At 34.0% G+C, this 20,561-nt stretch overlaps 3 protein-coding genes across 9 annotated transcripts in view; all 3 read left to right on the top strand.

Moving 5' to 3' along the window:
• The first annotated feature begins 4,886 nt into the window (after window positions 1–4,886).
• LOC116425423 (uncharacterized) lies at window positions 4,887–7,174 on the top strand. 3 transcript variants are annotated; one of them, XR_012998314.1, is made up of 5 exons: window positions 4,887–5,133; window positions 5,207–5,391; window positions 5,476–5,501; window positions 6,017–6,169; window positions 7,009–7,174. XR_012998314.1 is itself a non-coding variant. In XM_031973097.2 (4 exons), the coding sequence occupies exons 1-4, from the start codon at window positions 5,088–5,090 to the stop codon at window positions 6,072–6,074; spliced, it is 315 nt and encodes a 104-aa protein (XP_031828957.2). In that variant the 5' UTR covers window positions 4,887–5,087; the 3' UTR covers window positions 6,075–6,622. The 3 variants fall into 3 exon arrangements, 2 of the variants coding, with proteins under 2 accessions (XP_031828957.2, XP_076222581.1); XM_031973097.2 differs by lacking the exon at window positions 7,009–7,174 and having other exon boundaries at window positions 6,017–6,622; XM_076366466.1 differs by lacking the exons at window positions 5,476–5,501; window positions 6,017–6,169.
• Window positions 7,175–8,586: 1,412 nt separating this feature from the next.
• On the top strand, window positions 8,587–17,018 carry LOC116425378 (polycomb protein Sfmbt). 4 transcript variants are annotated; one of them, XM_076367242.1, is made up of 10 exons: window positions 8,587–8,656; window positions 9,196–9,461; window positions 9,551–9,785; window positions 10,452–10,651; window positions 10,711–10,905; window positions 10,984–11,248; window positions 11,633–12,369; window positions 12,439–12,694; window positions 13,044–13,393; window positions 14,073–17,018. In XM_076367242.1, exons 1-10 carry the CDS (start codon window positions 8,635–8,637, stop codon window positions 14,400–14,402), a joined length of 2,856 nt encoding a protein of 951 aa, XP_076223357.1. In that variant the 5' UTR covers window positions 8,587–8,634; the 3' UTR covers window positions 14,403–17,018. The 4 variants fall into 4 exon arrangements, with proteins under 4 accessions (XP_076223357.1, XP_031828847.1, XP_031828846.1 ...); XM_031972987.2 differs by having other exon boundaries at window positions 8,600–8,805; window positions 9,172–9,461; window positions 10,452–10,639; XM_031972986.2 differs by having other exon boundaries at window positions 8,600–8,805; window positions 9,172–9,461.
• Window positions 17,019–17,747: 729 nt separating this feature from the next.
• Window positions 17,748–20,561, top strand: part of crp (transcription factor cropped) — a 223,743-nt gene continuing 220,929 nt past the window's right edge. For both annotated transcript variants that reach the window (XR_012998476.1, XM_031972989.2), the window contains exon 1: window positions 17,748–19,268. Coding sequence is in view for 1 of the 2 variants with exons in the window: in XM_031972989.2 (XP_031828849.1) it covers window positions 19,186–19,268 (83 nt within the window). In the remaining variant the exon portion in view is untranslated. The remainder of the gene's footprint in view (window positions 19,269–20,561) is intronic.

The raw sequence follows: 20,561 nt of genomic DNA, 5'->3' as shown, positions 1-20,561 counted from the left end.
TATATTGAAATAACGAAAGAAAATGAAGAAATTTAAATGGGAAGGATTTGGCAGCAGGCTTATTGAAGATGCTTGACGTTGATCGCACGTTCCTACGAGGTCGTCGGTTCAGAATAGGTTAAGGCTGGGTTAAACCTGCACGCGCGCGACTCACTCCGTGAGGCAGCCGTCGTGGTCGGCGGTGGTGCAATGCCGCGACGCGTCGCGGCGGTGGAAACCGCCTGCTGCTGCCTCCACGTGCACTCGCCGCATTTTTTTATAGCGATCACCGACCTCGTGCAACTCGCAGCGCAGTAAGGACGTTGAGTTACATCACGGGCTACGATACATATCATCTCTTCTAAGAGAATCTATCGTGTTCTTTCTCTCTCGCACATTACGTGTGATCTCTCTCACTCTCTTCTCTCTTTTTCCTGACATCGATGATACCTCAAGAATATGAAAATACAATCGATCGCGAAAACAACGTCTCGAACGTGACCGAAGTTCGCGGCCAAGGCGAACACCATCGAATTAAATTATCAGAGTACTTTTTTTTTTAATCGTTCTACAACAGGACCAAAAATTTTATCATTTAATATTTATTTAGAAAGAAATTGAGTACTTCGTGTCAATAGCGTACCTGTCAAAGTGTTATTCCTATTCACAGAAAAAAATGACATTTTTTTTCGGTTAGTCGTAATCATTGAATACTATCATCCCGAGTATCATTGAGATTTAAAAAATGTTAATAGATTAGAAAATGATAAATATAATAATATCTTTTCTGGGATGAGTGTTTACAAACAGGGATTTTTGCATCTGGATTCTTTTCGAGATTCATAGAAGTTTTAATACCAAAATCGAGCAGGTCCAAATGCAAAATCAAGAAACGTCAAAATCACCCACCTGTCTTACTCCTGCTACACCCTTGTCCAGTCGATATACACCACATTTCTTCTCATGGTTCTGTTGAGAATCACCGATCGACGGAGCAACGGAAATTAATTGACGAGACGCACAGAAACGAAATGCATGGGTCTCCGTTAACGCATATCGCGTACGTTTGTCACTTCTCACAGTTGAACACTGACAAAAAACTCAAACTTGAAAACCGAAGGACCCACCTCAGGACACGGCCAATCGTACTGTGCAATGTTTACCGCCTGGCCGTGCCGAACGCCGACGGAAATCATCGATCATGGCCGAAGTGTCGCGCTCGACCCTCGCCCCACCACTCACGCTACCCCCACCACCGCGACCACGACGGCGACCTACAATTTAGGGCGACTAAGTGCTTTTCGCAGCACGTGGAGGTAGCCGTCGTGGTTTCGGCCGACCCCGCAATTCGCGTCGGGAGCGTGACAGAGACCGGCCGACAGACAAGGATGAAAATATCTCCGGTCTACAGGGACGTAAGCGTACACATACTATATACGCGTACGTGACGCCACGACTCGTTACGATAAGCTTCGTTAATCACAGATTCATTATCAGCAGTCAAATATTCATATCGGAAGTACAATGTATTTTCAGATTAATTTTCCTGCGCTCACGATACCTTCGTTCCAATACTACATTAAACCACGATGTTGTACTTCTTCCTAGTAATTTTTCTCTTTTTTTTGTATATTCATCTTTATCTCCTTCATTTATTTTTATGAATGAAAATTACTTGTTCAATGATAAATATATATTATTTGAATGAAACGATTTAATTTGGACAGGATAAAAATGTTCACCGTTTGTTTTATTTTTACATACACTTTGTAGTTTCTTAGGTATTGTTTCATGAGAATGAAAATTACGTGCGAAAAATAGAATAAGTTCCGGTAGAGTTGATAATTGAGTTGAAAAGCAGTGTCGCGGCTCTTTCCATTTAAACTTATGTTAGCGCGTGAGTCGTACAGAACGGCCAAATTTCATTCGGTGTCGTCGTGGTCATGCTCGAGACAAGTGTCGTGCGCCACAACGATATTGGTTTCGAACGGAGAGGAGCAATGACCCAGTGCGAGCGGTGCACGTGTGCCGGGTGGAAACCACGACGGCTGCCTCCGAACAGGGCATTGGACGCCGCGTGCGCCAGCACAACCACGGCCACGGCGTGTTGTCGAATACTCTTCCCATGCGCGTGTGTACGCGCCCCTGTTTGTGTTAATATTTCTGAGTGTCGCGTGTCACGTACTTTCCGTATACGCGCTCGACACCAAGTCAGTGACAACCACACCGGCTGCCGCACTAACAATATTGGAGCTCAGCGGAAAGACGTTTCTCATGACTTAGGAAAATTTAAATCACGCGAAAATGATTCGAAAACAGATACAACTTGCTCCAAGAATACATCATGTTTATAGCGAGTTTAAAAAATTAAAGGATGTTAGTTTCTGTTAAGGAGTTTTAATATAATATTGATTTATAGACCAATATTGTTTATATTTATACCATTTTGGTATTAGATTTGTTAATTTAAAGAAATGGTTTTGACATGGCTGTGAAAATATTATTTTATTTGTCCTGGATGGAGCTTGCGCTATTTAAGTTATCTACGATTATTGTATATAATGTTATGTTATAATAATGTTATTGTGCTTATTTGTGTTATTGTAATTATGATGACGTTCTTTTATTATATTTCACTGGTGTTATCCTGAGCTTGGATAATTACTATTTTTATCCTTTCAACGTTTTAATAATAACTTAATAAGATTTAGGTTTAAAGAAAGCATACGTGTCATTTTGTGAAAATCACTAATAGTTGTGCTCTCTGACGCGATGAAATGATGTATAGTAATATAAGATTCCTTTTGCTGATTTTAAAATTTTGACATAATTATTACTTTCCATTTTATTTAAGATGAAAGGTACTGACAATGTTCCGCAATGTGAAGAGTTAGCCTAAGTAATCACAGATCAACTGTTAAGATTTCGTTCGTAGAAAATGTTTTGTAAAATCATGCCACCATCATTAACTCAAATTATTGTTTCGTATTTTTTCTAGAAATTATGAGAGCATACTTATGGGATTATTATTAAATTTATTTATTTAATAATTTCCCAGAAAAGAATCCGCAGCTTTTTAATAATCGAAAAGAAAATTTTTGTTTCCTCGCCAAATGATTTAAAATAATTTTAAATAGTACAATAATTTTGTGTATTTTACAAAGAAAAGTTAGTCTTTCCCCAACATCTATTCGTGTTTTCTCTAACAAACGTCAATCTTGCTGCTCCGTGCGCAACTTATCAGATCTTATGATATTTGGAATGTTTATAATGATCCGATAAATGGTACTTTTCGAAGTATTTATCTTACATTCTAGCTCAATAATATCAGCGGACTCTACTGAATTAGAAATTATCCGAAACAGTTTATGTTTATTTTATGGCAAAAGTCGGGTTTCTGGCAAAAGCTTCTTAGGAAGTCTCACATACCTTTGCCACCATGATTGCGACGCTTTATGGTGAAATCTACAATACAATCGACAATGTTTCTAATAATTCCAGACCAAAGCAAGAAAAGGAATTAATTTTAACTCTAGAAAAATAAAAATAATAGAAGTAGATATTCTTATAAATTAATTCGAATATTACGTGGAAATTCATTTTAATTTTTTTTTAATTTAATTCCTTAACTGTAATTCAAAATGAAAATGTATAATAATTTTGTACCATTCATTTAAACCATTAGAATCGATAATCCTTAAATGAAAACGGAAAAAGGAAAATTGAATTTTTATAAAACATGAAAAATGAATGAATTATCAGCATTACAAAGTCTAAAGAGTTTTGTTTTATTTTTTTCTCACTTTTCAATGGTGAATGATGTTAAGATAGCGGCCCTACGTTGATATGAGTTCGTAGATAATAAGAACCATCCACTGAATCCTATACTTAATTCCATCAAGCCACGCCGCAGTGTCGTTGAAAATGGATGTTAAAGTTTTATTCATACAGCCTGTAAATTATTATATTTGAGATGTAAAAAATATTTATTATAATATATGCTTTAAAATAGTATTGCTGTATATGTTATATATTACTGCATTTTACGTTTAAATGTAGACGTAGAAAATAATACGTTTCAATGGTAAAAGATAGTAACAAATGTTAGGATATTATACAAGACATTACGCAACGATAACGTTAAAGTGCATTCCAAGGATAAAATGCTTCAATGTCATTAACGTAGACATAGATAAGATTTACATTTAAAATTGCAATTGCGCGTGCAACTGCGCAACACGATTGGTATCGCTGTAAAATATCTTCCTCTGTTTATGCAATGTTTCCGTGAAACCGTTAAATAGACGAATATTTATTTTTAGATTGTGTGATACATAGAATCATCGTATTCGTGTATCAAAACAATAATCTCTTTTCAATCAAAGTGCACCATTAGTATTAATGACATTTTTCTTAACGATATATTAACTGATATGTGTTATTTTTAACAACAAAAACGACGTTAATTATTATTTATAAACATGTAACGTATCAGTTGGGAGACAATCATTTATATTAATGGAGCATCTTATGATATAAAATTGTTTTAAAAATGCTTCGTTTTTTATTTCAATTTATAAATATTATTTATTCATTTATTTATTTACATATATGTATATACGGAAGAAGACCCTTTGGTATAAAAAAATAATTACATAATAATACAGTAGCGAAGGAATATTAGCGATTTAAAATATTGATCAGAGAAATTTCAAATGACGCTAAACAGTTAGAGAGATAGTTAATGTCGTTACAGTACATATTACAAAGTGTGCAAAGGCGATTGTGCAATTAAATTTTTCGTAAAGCGTACGATGCGTATTTATGAAAAAAAGTAAGGGGTGTCTGAGTGTTCTAATGGAGACATGAAATTTGATTATAGATTGTATATGGTATAGTTTATTATATATCGTGCAATATCTAATGCACAGTGCTGTAATTAATTTTTCTAAGAATTTTTAAAGCGGGAGGCACAGGAAGTACAAAAGACGGGCCTGTGAAGACACGTGGGTCAACACGATTTACGTGGCTCCGGACGCACAGTGTCGGGGCCGTGGTGAGATCAACGAGTTCGAAGATAGAAGAGGTCGAACGACAATGGTGGGGGTATGGACCAACTAGAAATCTCAAGAGCGGGGAGCGAAGACCGGTGGGGTAAGGGTCGAGGTAGCAATCAACTCTAGAACGATGTCGTACCTTGACCAATCTCAACGCGACTTGTTTTAAGCTATGCCAACGGCGACCTCAGAAATGACTCGTGATCGCGCTGAAACCAAAATGGCAAAAGGAACGGAGAACACTAGCCGACCACATCCTTTTCCTTTTCAACAGTTTGTTATGCTCGTTCACGGGCTGACGTGCTCATACTTACAACAAATCGGAGACTTAGTTTTCACGCACTCGTCTAATAAGGTAGCATAGAAAAATGCGTAACAGATAATAGTATTTTTTGACAAAAGAACATGAAGATAAAAAGTGTCATACTTTCTGTGTCAGCAAATTTACTGTAATATTTATCACAGGTAAAACAAGTTGACTATAATTAACTTTATACCTTCATTTTTACTGTAAATGTTAATAGTTCGCTGTTTAAAATACAATTTGTATTTAGATAAAACTTATATGATATGATATTGTCAGATCTTGATGAAACGCTATACTGGTGGTAGTAATAGTAGTAGTAATATGTATTTGATTTTTGAATATAAATTCTTTCCCTCCAAAGACAAAATAGTGGTAATATCAGGTTTTATCCATTAATACAATGTTACCAATAGGTGTTGGTATAAATTATTAAAATTGGAAAAATGAGCACATCTCATTCGAGCAATGTATTCACCGTAATCTCTGGTTTATTTCAAACGTCTTTGTAAACAAACATCGCAAACAAAGTCTTCAAAAGAAATGAGAGATACAAATAACACTGATTTTAGATTAAATAATTTTTTGTTTTCTGTATCTCGTCTGTTAATGACTACATATGTATTTAATCTATGTAGGATTATCTTATAAGCTCATAATATACCTGAGATTATAGAAAGAGGAAGGGAAATGTAGGAATGAGTAAAGGAGGTCAACCAACAAGATCGTGTTAAGTAGAAAGTGGAAAGTATTCTTAAGGTCAATGACTTCATCCCACGTGTAATAATGTGTGCCGCCGGCTGCACTTCACAATGTATTACATTTCAAGGTCATGTATATATGTATATACGAAAATGCTTCGTTTAATTTTCTCTTCTGTGTACGTAGATACTTACATACGTGTGCATGTCTTTAGTATCATTTTTACTGTAGATTCATCGCACTCGACTGAGAAATATTTCAAACATAAAGCAAATGAGTTACGTCAGTGACGTTTGGATTTTTATCTTCCGTATTTGAACCTGGGCTAAGTTAACCCCATCTGCTTGCTATAGCAACATATGGAACGAACAATATTTAAAATTAAAATCTCTATTAATCATTTTAGATAAAAATACTGTAATCTCTCAAAATGAAATTATTATTAATTGTGGCCTTGTTAATGAATAATTTATTGATTAATTGATTATTCAAGTATCTACATAGTACAGAAAAAGAAATTATTTATTCTGGTTGTTATTAAAAACTTATTTCAGCTCTATTAGATTATTAATTTCAACTTTCTGAGGAGATATTGTTAAATCGTACTAATTAATTAGCATATTATTAATCATTAACTCATTAATTAAATGTTAACACTAATGCTAAAAATACATGTCACTGGTGTCAAATCATTTCTTAAAATATACAATAAGATTGTATTTACAAGATAACAATTGTTATTAATAGATTATGAATATTTTATGCGAACTATTGTTTTCATGTTATATTAAGAATGAAATAAGAACTTTATTATACTGTGCTAAAGCTTTAATTTCGATTTTTTTATATGTTTATATTTACTATAATTAGATTAGATATTAGTTATTAATTGAAATAAAAACCATAGAAAAGAAAATTTAGAGGAACCTAATCAACAATATTGATCGCCGAAATTTGTAAATGTAGGTAATGCAGGTGATACCACAAACATACGAAGAATAAACCATAAACTCAAAACCCATACAGATGTTTCATTCAATTAAATGTATGGCTCCCATTTACCAACACTGTGAGAAATGCTTTAGTACACTTAGCGGCATCTATATGAACAGAGCAGCCGATTAATGCACTACATAATACTACAACACAAAATTATGTAGTTAATTTCTAAGGTGACTAATTTTTACAATATTGTCGATTTTAAAAAATACTATGTTACATTTCAAATGCTAGATTCGTACAAAAATTATTAAAGGTTTCTAACGTAAACATTTTAAAGTGAATCTTTTCCTTACTCACTCAACAATTATTTGAAAGTTTCATGACTTATCTTTACTTACACTATATTATTTAAATTTTGCCAATATCGAAAAACAAACGGAATAAGTAAAATCACTTGAACGCTTAATTCGTATGTTTTTAATTATTTTCATACAATTTCGATTTTTAAGACACCGAAATATTTTATTTTTTTAAAGCTGACAGCCCTACTATATATGTATATAATTATATATATATATATAATTTTTATGCTATAAATTCATGTATTCAGTAGTTGATTGCCTAGGGCAGTTTTGGCAGTGTCGGTATGTCAGAACAGTAGGTAGAAAGTTACATTACGTATATCGTCTGTACAAATTTTAAATTTGTGCTTGTAATACAAAACAGTGGGCAGAATTTCTATGCAATGATAGGTCTATACGTATTTTAAGTCTGATACAAAGTATGAACACATTCGAAACAAAAAATGTATATTTGTATGAAATAAAATATACAAAATAGTTAAGGATAAATAAATAAAGATATACACAAAATTAACAAATACATATAAAATCAACATGAGAAAATGAAAAAATAATTAAAAATCAAAATGAATTCCTTATATGCAACTTTTTTATCGATTCATTCTCTGAAATAAAGTTTTGTATGAAAGATGAATATAACGATGCGACCATAAAAAATTAAGTTTTAATAGCGATAATTAAATAAATGTTTGAAAAAACATTTTGCAACGTTGTTCATTTACATTTATATAAGTATTTTTTATTGTTACTCATTAATATTAATATCATTACCAGTGTGAAATTTACATCGTAAATGGTAAAAACTCTTAATACATTAAAAATTCATAATTCAAACAAGTTCATTACTGACAAAACAATCACGTTCGCCTGATACTGCCATCTACATCTTGAACTATTGTGCTATAGATAGGAATACTGTTTTTCAAACTAGATCTCAAAACGTAGGAATGCGATAGAATATTATTGATGTTTACCATTTCAAATAATTATTATTTTTTATAAATTATTTATCAATAATACATTGAAATTCATCATTCTAGTTTGCCTGTCAATTATTGAAGTTTAATTAATTCAGTATCTTTTCAAACTTTTAATCCTAATTTATTACCTAGCAGACTCTGGACGTTATATTTTAATGATTTTTGTTATAAATTAATTTTGTTAAATAATAATTAAAAAATTTTTATATATACCGCCGATTACATTATAATAATGACAGTTCAAATCAGATGGCGTAACAATTTGTACGCCACTTGAATACACAGGAGTTTCCAAGCCCTGCTTTGTCATGGACGTGCAAGCTTCTAATGGTTCGTACTTGTTTTCCTACGCTATGTGATATCTTCGCGCGTTAAATTGCATCGTAATTTATGATCCTGGAATTGAATACTTTATACAGGATATGGTGTATCTGCAAAGAGAAGCATTACCTCTTGAAAAATGTATCCCAGTGGAAAAGGTTGAATAAATGTTGATTTACAAAGCTTCGGCGTCGCTTTGAGAAATAAATCATATTAAGTTTCTTTTAGATATTAGACGATACAGGATGGCATTTGAATACAATAACGTTTGTTTGAAAAGTTTTGTGTACCTAATGTCTCAGATTACGTACATTTTATGAAAGAAATTTTCCTTCCTGTATGAGAGACACCCTTGTTTAATGAGTGTTTTAATTTTATTAAAACCGATTTATTTCTACAAAGTTATTCTGTTTTGTGCTATAGAATTGTTGATTGTTTAATTTAATCATTGCATTATTTGACGCAACAAATTCTTAATACACAGTCTGACTAAGAGTAATATTGCAATCATTATGTGAATATAGGAATGGATATTTGTATGAATTCAGTGTATGCCTCCATCCCTGGATTACCGGAACTAGGGATGGTATGGATGGGCGATATGATGGTACATGGAGAACCTACTCATGAACTCATGTTGGATCCCCGTCAAGCTGAAAGTCCATTTTTCTCCCATGGCTCAAATCCATATGAAGACATTAGGAATCATCAACTCGCACCCACTATGGTACGATATTTACCACCACAGTTTTCTAATGAATGCTCGGAACCAGATGAAGCTATGGAGGCCGTTGATGTTCAAGAAATGCAACAAGTAAGTTATTTTATTTTTACTTTAATTTTTTATAAACGATTTCTTTATTATGTTTTTTACATTATTCAATGTTATTTATATTTTTCTAGGAATATGATTCTCAATCTGAAAGGCAAGAAATGACAGAATATTTAACATTAGAAGATTATATGGGTGATGAAGAAAGAGAGCAAGTCGTAACAAATGCAGCTACACAAACTACTCAGGACAATCGTAATAGAAAAATAAAACCTATAAAACATCCTGGACTTGTTTTAAAAACCCCAATTGCGTATCAGCCACATACAGATTTAAATTTTATTCCCATTCGTAAAGATGGTATAGGTGAGTTATAGAATTTCGTTTTGCATCAAAACATTACTTTTTACATTTTATTTTTATTATTCTTAATACATATACTTCTTAATTTTTTTTTTTACATAATCTTGATAGTAGAAAAGTTTTTGTTCTTAAATATTTTATTTCAATTATACTGTAACAAAAAAATGCAGATAAGAAGTTTTATATTAAAGAACATAATTTTACAGTATGAGCATTGAAAAGAAATTACTTTTGGATACTATCATTTGATAAATAAGTTGTATAAAAAATATCAATATCAAGATTTTTAAGAAGTTGTATTATTTCAGCACTTGAAGATAAGGTACTCCTTGATTGCATAACTTACAAGCTTTCTTGCCGGATAGTTTTAAGTAACCCATATTTATCATCTTAAGAGTAAAATATATTAAAAATGACTACGTTTGATTTTTTAATTAATTATTAAATTTTATTTTAATAAATTACTATATTTTAATTAGACAGTAAGGAAATAATAATATGATAACTTATTAGAAACATTCTACATAGTTTCAATTTAATATTATTTTGCATCTTCTGATGCAAGCTGAGCTTGTTACTCTATATTTTAACATAAGATTATAAGAGTAAAGGACTAATTATTGTTAATAATTATAATTGGATGTTCATAAACTGACTTATTAATTACAGCTGTTTGTGAAAAATGTGGTGCTATTGGCGTAAAACATGCATTTTACACAAAAGAACGCAGATTTTGCAGTAGAGCATGTGCACGATCTTCAGAACACACTGCTCCCACTGCAGATTCTACATATAGTCCATCTCATTCCATAGAAGCACCCACATCTGTAAATCCAAATTCACCAAATGAATCGAAAGTAATAAAACATGTAAGTTTTACTTGTAAAGCTATTATAAAAAAAAATTGTATAATGTTTTGAATTTTTAGACTATAATTAAAGAAGAAACTGATATAAAGGATCACATTGAATTCGAAAAAGAAAAGGTTATATCTGAACCAGTGATGCCCGAGGATTTACCTGTAAGAAGGAAAAGAACTGCTGAAATGGCAGGATCTTATGATTGGACTCCACAACTTGTAGAACCTGGATTCTGTGCTGCTCCAGTATCTTGCTTTAAACATGTTAGTTTCTCAGGAAATAAGAATTTATTTGTATAATGTTAAATTTGTCAAAAATACTAATGTTTTATTTGTTTCTAGGCACCTATATCAGAGATATGGGATAATATAACAGTTGGAATGAAAGTTGAAGTTGAAAATACTGATTGTGATGAAGTATGTGAAGCTTTCCCAGACTCTTTTTGGGTAGCTACTGTATTACGTATATCTGGATATAGAGCTTTATTAAGGTATGAAGGTTTTGGGCTTAATGCTGATAAGGATTTCTGGGTATCGTTGTGCTCGAATGACATACACCCAGTAGGTTGGTGTGCAACAATTGGAAAACCTTTAATTCCACCCAACAGTAAGTAAATTTAATTAAGAATTTAGTAATCCATTAGTAATCAATGCTATGTAATGAAAACTTTATTACACAAATAGAGACAAATAACTGTTAGAAATTTAATTTTTAACAATACAATACAATAGCTCTATGTAACTATGATATTGAATTTTTAATGATAGAAATACATAAAATATTCATTTTTTATTACAAGCAAATTTACAATTTAACTTGTATCTTGCGTACACTACATATACGTGCCATTTAAACTCGAATGATGTAAACAATCTATGTTACAATATCTTTGTTTTTTTTACACCCAGAGACAATATATCAAAAGGGTAGTGTGTATACAAGATACAAAAATCAAGGGGTAAATCTTTTTAATTATATCATTTTTAACAGCAATTGCTAACAAATACAAAGACTGGAAAGACTTTCTAATGAGGCGATTGACCGGTGCAAGAACACTGCCAACTAATTTTTATAATAAAGTTAATGATAGTATGAAGTCGCGCTTCAGATGCGGACTTCATTTGGAAGTAGTAGATAAAAATAGAATCTCACAGGTAAAAGTAGCAACAATACAAAAGATTGTTGGGAAACGTTTACATGTAAGATACTATGACTCACCACCTGAGGATAATGGTTTTTGGTGCCACGAAGACTCTCCCCTCATACATCCTGTTGGCTGGGCCAAGAGGGTAGGACAGACGTTGGATGCGTATCCTGAGTATTTGGAACGTGTATCGAAATCAAAATTATGTGAAGATGATTCCACAGAAGATCTTTTTTATGTGCCAAAGAACCATCACTTGCATCTCTGTTACACATTTAGAGAAGGAATGAAAATAGAAGCCATTGACCCACTTAATCTTTCTGCCATATGTGCAGCAACAGTTATGCAAGTTTTGAAGGATGACTACATAATGATTCGTATAGATAGTTACGACGAGGATGCAAGTGGTGCTGATTGGTTTTGTTATCATTCATGTTCACCTTGCATTTTTCCAATCGGATTTTGTTCTCAACACGGTTTACCCCTTACACCACCAAAGGGTTATGATCCTACAACATTTACATGGGATGCATATTTAACAGAGACAAATACCATACCTGCTCCTGTGCAATTATTTAATAGGGTAATTATACATACTTCAATATTTAAACAGATCTAATATAAACTTCTAACTAAACGAGTTATGTTATAGGAAATACCTCAACATGGATTTATTGAGGGAATGCGGCTTGAAGCTGCTGATTTAATGGATCCTAGATTAGTTTGTGTTGCTACTATTACTAGGGTGATTGGAAGGTTATTAAGAGTACACTTTGATGGTTGGGAAGATGAATATGATCAGTGGTTAGATTGTCAAAGTCCTGACATTTATCCTGTCGGGTGGTGCGATCTAGTTGATCATAAATTAGAAGGGCCCCGTGTACTCAATAAAAACACTAGTCCTACTGGTAAATAAACAAAAATGTTTTTATATGTTTACATATACATGTACAGTAAGGAGATCACTTGATGGCTAGGATGAGGAATGTAGGTCTGATTGGTCAGTTCTTATCTTTCTTACGATGCTGATATGTTATTCGTAAACAGTTATGCGTAACCAATGAAAACTATAAACAATACACAGCGAAAAACTTCTCTTGTCCTTGTGCCGTCCCGTTAGAAATCAAGTTGTCTCCCTACAGTAAAACTTTTTATTTTCGCGTCTCTTCATTTTGGTGATATCATTCTTTAAGAAGAGATGTGATACTTAGTCAAATCAAGTATAATAAAATAATAAGACATGTTCTTGATTCGTAGTAAAATCACCAAGAGGCCTTAAACGTAAAGCTAAGAGAAAGTTGAAAAAAAGCAGCAAAGTATCCTGCGCGAAGAACATTCTACCTCGGCACAGTGAACGTATTAGCATGGCTCGTGAACGCGAACGTGAAGTAGAGCCAGCTCAAGGGGTAAAAATTGAAAGAGAACGCGATGTGGAAAGCTTACCAGAACAAAGAAATAGAGAACCGGAGCCGGCAGAGGAGCCTGCTGGACCTGATCAAACATTACCTAGTCCTACCACTGGACAAGGTCAGACATTAAATGATACTCAAAGCGAGATACAAAGCCCTCCACCGCCGAAAGAAAGGACTGCGACATCGTACATCAATGTGAGTAATATTAAATAATATTCAGTTCATAACTAAACTACAAATTATCTTGCACGTGTAGCGTATTTTAAAATCTTGAAAACAAATGCTGTAATACGTTTTAATAGAATTTCTATTAATAAAAATATTATTGTTCGTATATTATTATGCTTTCAAATCTGATTCACGTTTTTAGATATTCGTACATTTTTATCAAGTATATATTTGCAGACTCTTACACCACTTTCTTAATCTTACAGTAATGGTTTCCAAAATGCATTATTTCGGTAATATTTTATTTCCGTTAATTCCTCATTTTAATCAAGGTTACATTTACAATTAGTTAAAGATATTTTTTATTTAATTACGGTACGTGTGTAAAAATTGAAAATGATAAAAAAATGATTTGAGAACGAAACTTGTAATTTTTATATTTTTATAAATATTTACGGAAATACTTTTGATATATAGGAGAAACAAATTTATTTGATTTTATTTCATATATCTTAAAATGATAAAATGAGCAGAATTACTTGTCTGCTGGTAAAGTCATAGTTGATTTCACTATGAAAACAGATTACTGATATTCATAAGAATAGATATTTCTACTACTTTACATACAATTTTTTATAAGTATAATTCAAATTCTTATGCACCAAGATTTATGTAGTATTTTGTTAAAATGAATTATGTTTCTCAGGTGACGTCTGCCTCTAGTAAATACATCCCAAGGCTAGCAGATGGTGTTCAGAAAAGTTCTGAGTCTGGTGATTTAGTGCCATCTGAATGGAATGTGTTTGATGTTGCACAGTTCCTTCGTGTTAACGATTGTGCAACATATTGCGATAATTTTAGTAAACGTAAAATAGATGGGAAAACTTTGTTGACACTCACTAAGGACCAAATAATAGACCTGACAGGTTTCAAAGTTGGGCCTTCTTTAAAAATATATGATCTTATTCAGCAATTAAAAATCAAAGTGAATCCAGCTCAGGAAAGGTTGAAATTAGGAATGAAAAAATTATTATAACAAAGCTAGTATGTAGTTAATACCCTGAATAAGTTCCATCATTGCATAAAAATAAACATGGATTTACAGGTAAGGCAAGTAGACTCAAATAACACGAAATTCACATTTAACGATGGTCGCAGACATCGTTTGTTACATGCTTTATTAATATACTAATATATAGATATATCTATGTATAGATACATAAGAAAGAGAGAAAGTTAAAGATAACGGTATTATATTATGACTCTAAAAATAATAGCATTAATTTGGATCAAGAAGAATATTTCGTTTTGGTGGAAGATGTAAAAACTTACGAACTATAACCTAATCATTTTTTTAAAAATCTGATTTCAATAGATATTTATATCTTTTTAAAACAGTTAATATTAATTGGATTATTTTTTTGAGGTAATGAACATTATAATTATGGGCGTGTGTATTTATTGAAACATTACACAATATATATTATAACCATGATATATATAGTAAAAAAATAATAAAAGAATTATTTAATAATATTTTATACTAAATAGGTGCATTCTAGAATGAATTGATCCAAATTAATTTGTAATATCACAGATGTACAATATTCATATTTCAATAAGTGAAAAATCAAAATTGGCTACACAGAAATACACAAAACTGTAGGTAATCGGAGGTATTGGAGTTCTTTGCACATATGTTCCATTTGTACATTTTGATAAATGTTTAAACAAATTTCATTATTCTCTGTAAACCTTTCTTCGGGGAGCCGTTATTTGTAAATCCATGCTTTCATGTTGCACGAAATTGTCTGCAGATGCATGAACCACACTTGGAAATTGACTAATGTATATTTAACAACGTTTTTTTTAAGGGACAGAAATTAAAAGCATGTAATTTAAAAAGGAAATATTAAGAGAGTAAATCAACAAAGAGGTATTAAAATAGAAAGTAAAGGTATAGCAAAATGACTATTAAAGTACAAACTAACTCTTGGTATCAATTCATTACAGTTCTAATCACATTTGCCTTAATAATGCAATTCGCGATATTAAAATAGTTTTACATATTTTAATAAATTTGTTGATTTACTCTCTGCTGTAACCAACAGGTACACTTCTGTACATAATTAAAAAAAATAATGTAGTCAACTTCTGATCTTGTAAATATAGCATTTAGCACAATATTAGGTATAGCTAATTTTTTTGAGGAAAAAAATGAAGGGAACGTAACTACAGTGTACAAGAGAGATAACTGTTAGAAAGTGGTTGATGCATTTGTATATCAGATATTGTATCTATATCTAGCTTTATAATCCTTACAATAAATCAAACCAGTCGAACATAGTCTAAGACTAATTTGTCTTAGACTGTTTAAATACTATTTTTAGTATGTCAGAGTAACGCGATTACTCTTCTTATTTATTCAACGTTTTGGAATCTCAGTAGGTACTAATTTAGTTTAGTACCAACACTTTTTTTAGTAATTAGTCCGTGAAACGTTAGACAGAAAAAATTTAATTAGGCAACTACATTTTATTGCGCCAATCATATCAAGATTTTAATTTCCTTTTGTACAATGAAACATTTCCTCTTTTTCGTTGACATGCAGTTTCATGCAAACATTGTAAGAAGTTTATTAATTCGGAGAATATTAGATAATTACGTCTACTAATCAAAGACAAAGTAGCAACGTTTTCTCAATCTATTAATATGTACAAATTGGGAGGCATTATAAATAGTATCACAGTTACAAACTTGAAAAATGTTTGTGTTTTGTTTTAGAGACACTAATCACATAACTGTCAGTACAAAAAAATTAATATCATAAGTGGAAAACAAGTTATAACTACTTTTTATATGTTACTGAAACGAGTTTTAGATTTACAATGATACAACATTTAATGTAAAATTCAATTATAAAAATCCATTTTTTGCTATGAAACAAAACTTATAAAATATGCAATTTTAAAGTGATTCTTTCTATTTATCCTTAAGTTCTCTGTTTATTAACACTTGTATGAGTTATATAAACGTTATGTTTACGTAATTTTTATATATATATAATTACTGACAAAAATGATTCGTGACTTTGGACTTCTTTGAATGCTGTCCTTATTCACGTTAATTGATTCATTTAAAATTTACACGAAAGATATGATTTATATTTTCAATTTTGCAAGCCTAACGTTCAGATTTTCAAAATAACCATTTTCCGGATTAATGAATAACAGACAAAGATGTCTATGTTATTTTCGTTTGCTTAACTGCATTTAAGACGTATTCATAGTTCTCCTTTTTGAATATTGATTATACAACTTTCATATTTTTAATGATGTAATATATTATTAGGATAAACAAATGATACAAACAGTAGCTATGAATACTGTCTCCAAATATTATTTTTAGCCCGTCACTATATTCAAATAAACAAAATGCTACTGTGCCGTTGACGATGAACAACAGTATTTATCGATAATACTAAGTTTACAAAAAAAGAACGTCTCTATTTCCTCTCTTTTTATTTGTAAGTTTGTCACGCATATATTTCTTTTATAGAAGTAAAGAGAGAATGATTAAAAAATAAATGTTTTTTTCACATACATTGTAAAAAAATTGCAAATAATGATGGAAGTACATTGTTTATATTAAATCATCTGAGTCTATTTCAGTTGCTGTTCCGTTACTTTTACTGAGTACCACCATCGACCAACAGGTGGCATCAACTGCAAGATTTTTCAGAATTTACCGATTTAAATAAGGAAAGTTTCTTGAATACGTATTATAAAATTTTGTTTTTTTCTTAATATTATAGAAAACGCAAGACGGTTTTCAAATATTTATTATTAATTTCCAAGTTTATTTAAGCTCAAATTACTTGCAGCTGTTCACGAAAAACCATTAGGTAAATAACCAATGTTTCACATTGATAAGTACATTTTATTATTTTTCAACAGTCATTATCGTATAAAAATTATTATACATAGCATAAGGTTATATGAAAAAAGTATGCGATTTCTGAACGAAAATAATACATTAAGGTCGTTCAGAATCGTCAGAGCATAAACAATAACTATTCACGGTTTATTTCAAATAAAAGGAAATATTGCTCGAAGAATGAACCTAATGGAACGAGCAATTAAGAAAATTAATCGAATTCTAACGTATTAATTCTTCATATGCGTCGCGTGCGCTGGACTCTCTGCCATTCATCCGTGACGTATTTGTATAGAAGTATGCATGATAGGCCGTTTAGGATATATCATACGTGCATATATACGTAGGGAAGCAGCAACAACGAATTTTTACTGTGAACTTTCGTATCGTGTAACATTGCGCGGAGAGCTCGATGAAGACGAGGATAGCAGCGTAGTGTGTTAAGCCGCGTGGTCGTAGATGTACAGATGGCCGGGAGCATTGCGTGTGTACGTTAGGCTCGCGGAAAGTGGGGGAAGTGGGGAGACTGGCGTATTCCATGGGCGGGGCCTCTGCCAGCTGGCAGATGTTTCCCGCGCGGTCGCACCATTCCTCTAGCGTAAACCTACGCGACACGAAAGTAGTTCCTCCTAACGCGTTAAATATTTCTAACAATAGTCCGCCGAGGGGACTGCTAGGTATACCAGTAATTTGGTACAAAGCGACAGACGACCTGCGCGCGACTACCTGCAGAAAAGTGCAGAAACTCGATGTGAAAGCGAAGATGAGCTGGTGTGGGATTGGTCCAAAGAGAGTCGCTGTCCAGGGCAGAGTACTGCGTAGCGTTCACCCTAACCGCGTTCACTAAACTTTTCACGAGTGCCTTGAAAATGTTTCTTGAGCGTTCGACACCGTGAATCCTCGTGCACGTCCACGACCGTATAGCCGTGTGAGTCACCGTCCGCCCGTCGCCTCCTCCCTTGACGTACAAAAATTGATGCTACGTACTCTATCGCGTGCGGTCATACGCGTACACCTGTATCTCATCATTGTGCAGTGCGGGAGTGCTATTACCATCGATAAAGAGTGCCGGATGATAATGTGTAGTATGTGCCGCCACGTGATAGTTCCGTCGTCGTGTATACGTAAAACAACATTCCGCGTCGCGACGAAATTCATCGGACGATCCGCTTGAGGTGTGAAATATCGCGCGCGGTACTCGACCAAAGTATCCACCGTATTCCATGAACGACAATTCCCGTGAAATCGGAGAAACGCTGCAGAAATTTTTTTTCTACCCGTGTGCGTGATCAGCACCGTTAAACCCGACGATTGCATCCGGAGGGAGCGTCGATGATCGATCCGAGTCGCATCGTGTAACGTACACGTGAGATAAATAATAAACCGTGTATCGAGTTGAACAAATTACACGAAAAAATTAGACGGTTAGTGAAGGGTGTCGCGTGGACGAGCGTGGAAGCAGGGGTGCTCGTTGGACCCGCGATTGTAACAGCCCTGAAGCCGGCGGCGGAGTGATTCGTGGTACGCTGTGGGGGCCCTCAGCTGTTTCCCGCCAAAGATCGCCATTACAAAACGCGTTCGGGCGTTGTGTGTGCGCCGCGCGGAGTGGCTGTCCCGTGGACGAATCTCGGTGCGTGCCATCGCGGTTAGAGGAAAAAAAAGAAAACGAAAGGGAAAAAAAAGGAAAAGAAAAACGAAGGGGGAAAATTTTTGATTACGAGTTCCGTAGTTGTACGGCGTCGCAGAACGGCGTGAGGTGTGCGCGGTTGTTTTTCGGTGGAGTGTGCGAAAAATCCCGTCGTCTTGTTTCCGCTGCCGCGACGACGGCTGGCTGAGACGTGGGATCGCGCGGCGGGATTCCTAGTGCTACGGACCAACGAGATATGTCAGTGTTTGGTTGTGAGGATCGTATTCTTCTCGAAGAAATTGTTGAAGCCACCGAGGAACAGGAAACTAATTTGTGCGGGTAAGTGATGTCGCCCTCGATCGAATCGACGCGTCTGCTCCGCGTATACACCGTCGGGCAGCGGTGAACGAATTTCGATGCGGTTGCGAATATGTGGTCACGGATCACATGTGTCGAGACGGGAAACCCGTCTGCGAGTTACTATACATGTACGCGGGTGCGGGGTTCGCGTGTAAGTAAATACGTCAGCGTGCGGTGTATAGAATAGCATGGATTGCCCATGCCACGTCATTTGTGACTTCAAATACACACATATGTATAGTGTAACGCCAGCCTCGTGAACTCTTTGCCGCCCGCTCGCGGTGTCTCGAATTTATCGGCGAAGGAAGGCGTGCTCGTCCTCCTTATCGAGAGTCATGTCGATTACGAGTGTATCCAACGTCCATCTCTCCTCTCCTCTCCCATCTTCTCTTTTCTCTCCTCCCCCCCCCCCCCCCCCCGTCTCTTTCTTTCTCTCCTGCTCTGCACCATCCTTGTCGTCGATATTGTCGACGGCGACGTCGACGTCGATGTTGCCGTAGATCGCTCGAGTCCCGATTAAATCATGACATGAACGTAAAACGTGCGCACAATGCAAACAAAATCTAGTTTACCCCTCGATAGCCAGCTGTTGCGAACGCCGGCCGGCCGGCTCCGCTGACGGACCGGCCGGCACAATAGCCTTCGTCTTTCATATGATGCAATTCCGCGATATTCTTTCGAGCGTATCGACTTGAATTTTGCTCGTTTCAAGTTTTTCCCTTTTTCTTTCTTTATCATTGCATCGTCGTCATCTCATCGCTTTCCCCTTCTCACATGACCGAAGAATATTCGCGGATCGAGGTGAATCAAACCCGTGGCCACCATGCGTTCACGCCCAAACAAGCATGGCGCGGGAGCAAGATTGGACAAAATATGTCTCGCGTGCGAATAGTAAATAGGTTGTTTCCTCGGAGTTCGGTTCTCTTGTCGTGAAAATTGAGCTTGTTTCTTAATAACAGGCAGCATTTCGGTTTAATTTTCGGGAAATATTTATTTGGACTATTTTACTTAGTTGTATACATCGATGATATCACACGCATAGTTTCTTTTTTATTTTTGCAAATGAAAGTTATTTTATATGGAATTCTATGCGATATTTGAATGATTAATTAATACAAAAATACAACATTTTTTATGAAAATTTCGATATTTCATAGGTATTTTCGATTGATTTTTAGACGGTTTTTGTGTAATTAAAAATTATTTACGCGACAAAAATTTGCTTTGAGAAATGTTATAGTTTTCATTCTATATATTTCATTGTTTAAATTA

Source organism: Nomia melanderi, chromosome 4 (assembly GCF_051020985.1).
Source record: "Nomia melanderi isolate GNS246 chromosome 4, iyNomMela1, whole genome shotgun sequence".
In the NCBI taxonomy this organism is placed as follows: Eukaryota; Metazoa; Arthropoda; class Insecta; order Hymenoptera; family Halictidae; genus Nomia; species Nomia melanderi.
The sequence above is the reverse complement of the archived record's forward strand: the minus strand, read 5'-3'. Positions and strand labels throughout refer to the sequence as shown.

What these genes read in the sequence shown, in the direction of transcription:
- LOC116425423 (XM_031973097.2), top strand. Translation starts at nt 5,088, where the DNA reads ATGGACCAACTAGAAATCTCAAGAGCGGGGAGCGAAGACCGGTGGG. An exon ending in GGGGAGCGAAGACCGGTGGG is followed by an intron (nt 5,134 to 5,206) that starts GTAAGGGTCGAG and finishes ACTTGTTTTAAG; the next exon opens with CTATGCCAACGGCGACCTCA. An exon ending in TCACGCACTCGTCTAATAAG is followed by an intron (nt 5,392 to 5,475) that starts GTAGCATAGAAA and finishes TTTCTGTGTCAG; the next exon opens with CAAATTTACTGTAATATTTA.
- LOC116425378 (XM_031972986.2), top strand. An exon ending in ACCTTTAATTCCACCCAACA is followed by an intron (nt 11,249 to 11,632) that starts GTAAGTAAATTT and finishes CATTTTTAACAG; the next exon opens with CAATTGCTAACAAATACAAA. An exon ending in CTGCGACATCGTACATCAAT is followed by an intron (nt 13,394 to 14,072) that starts GTGAGTAATATT and finishes TATGTTTCTCAG; the next exon opens with GTGACGTCTGCCTCTAGTAA.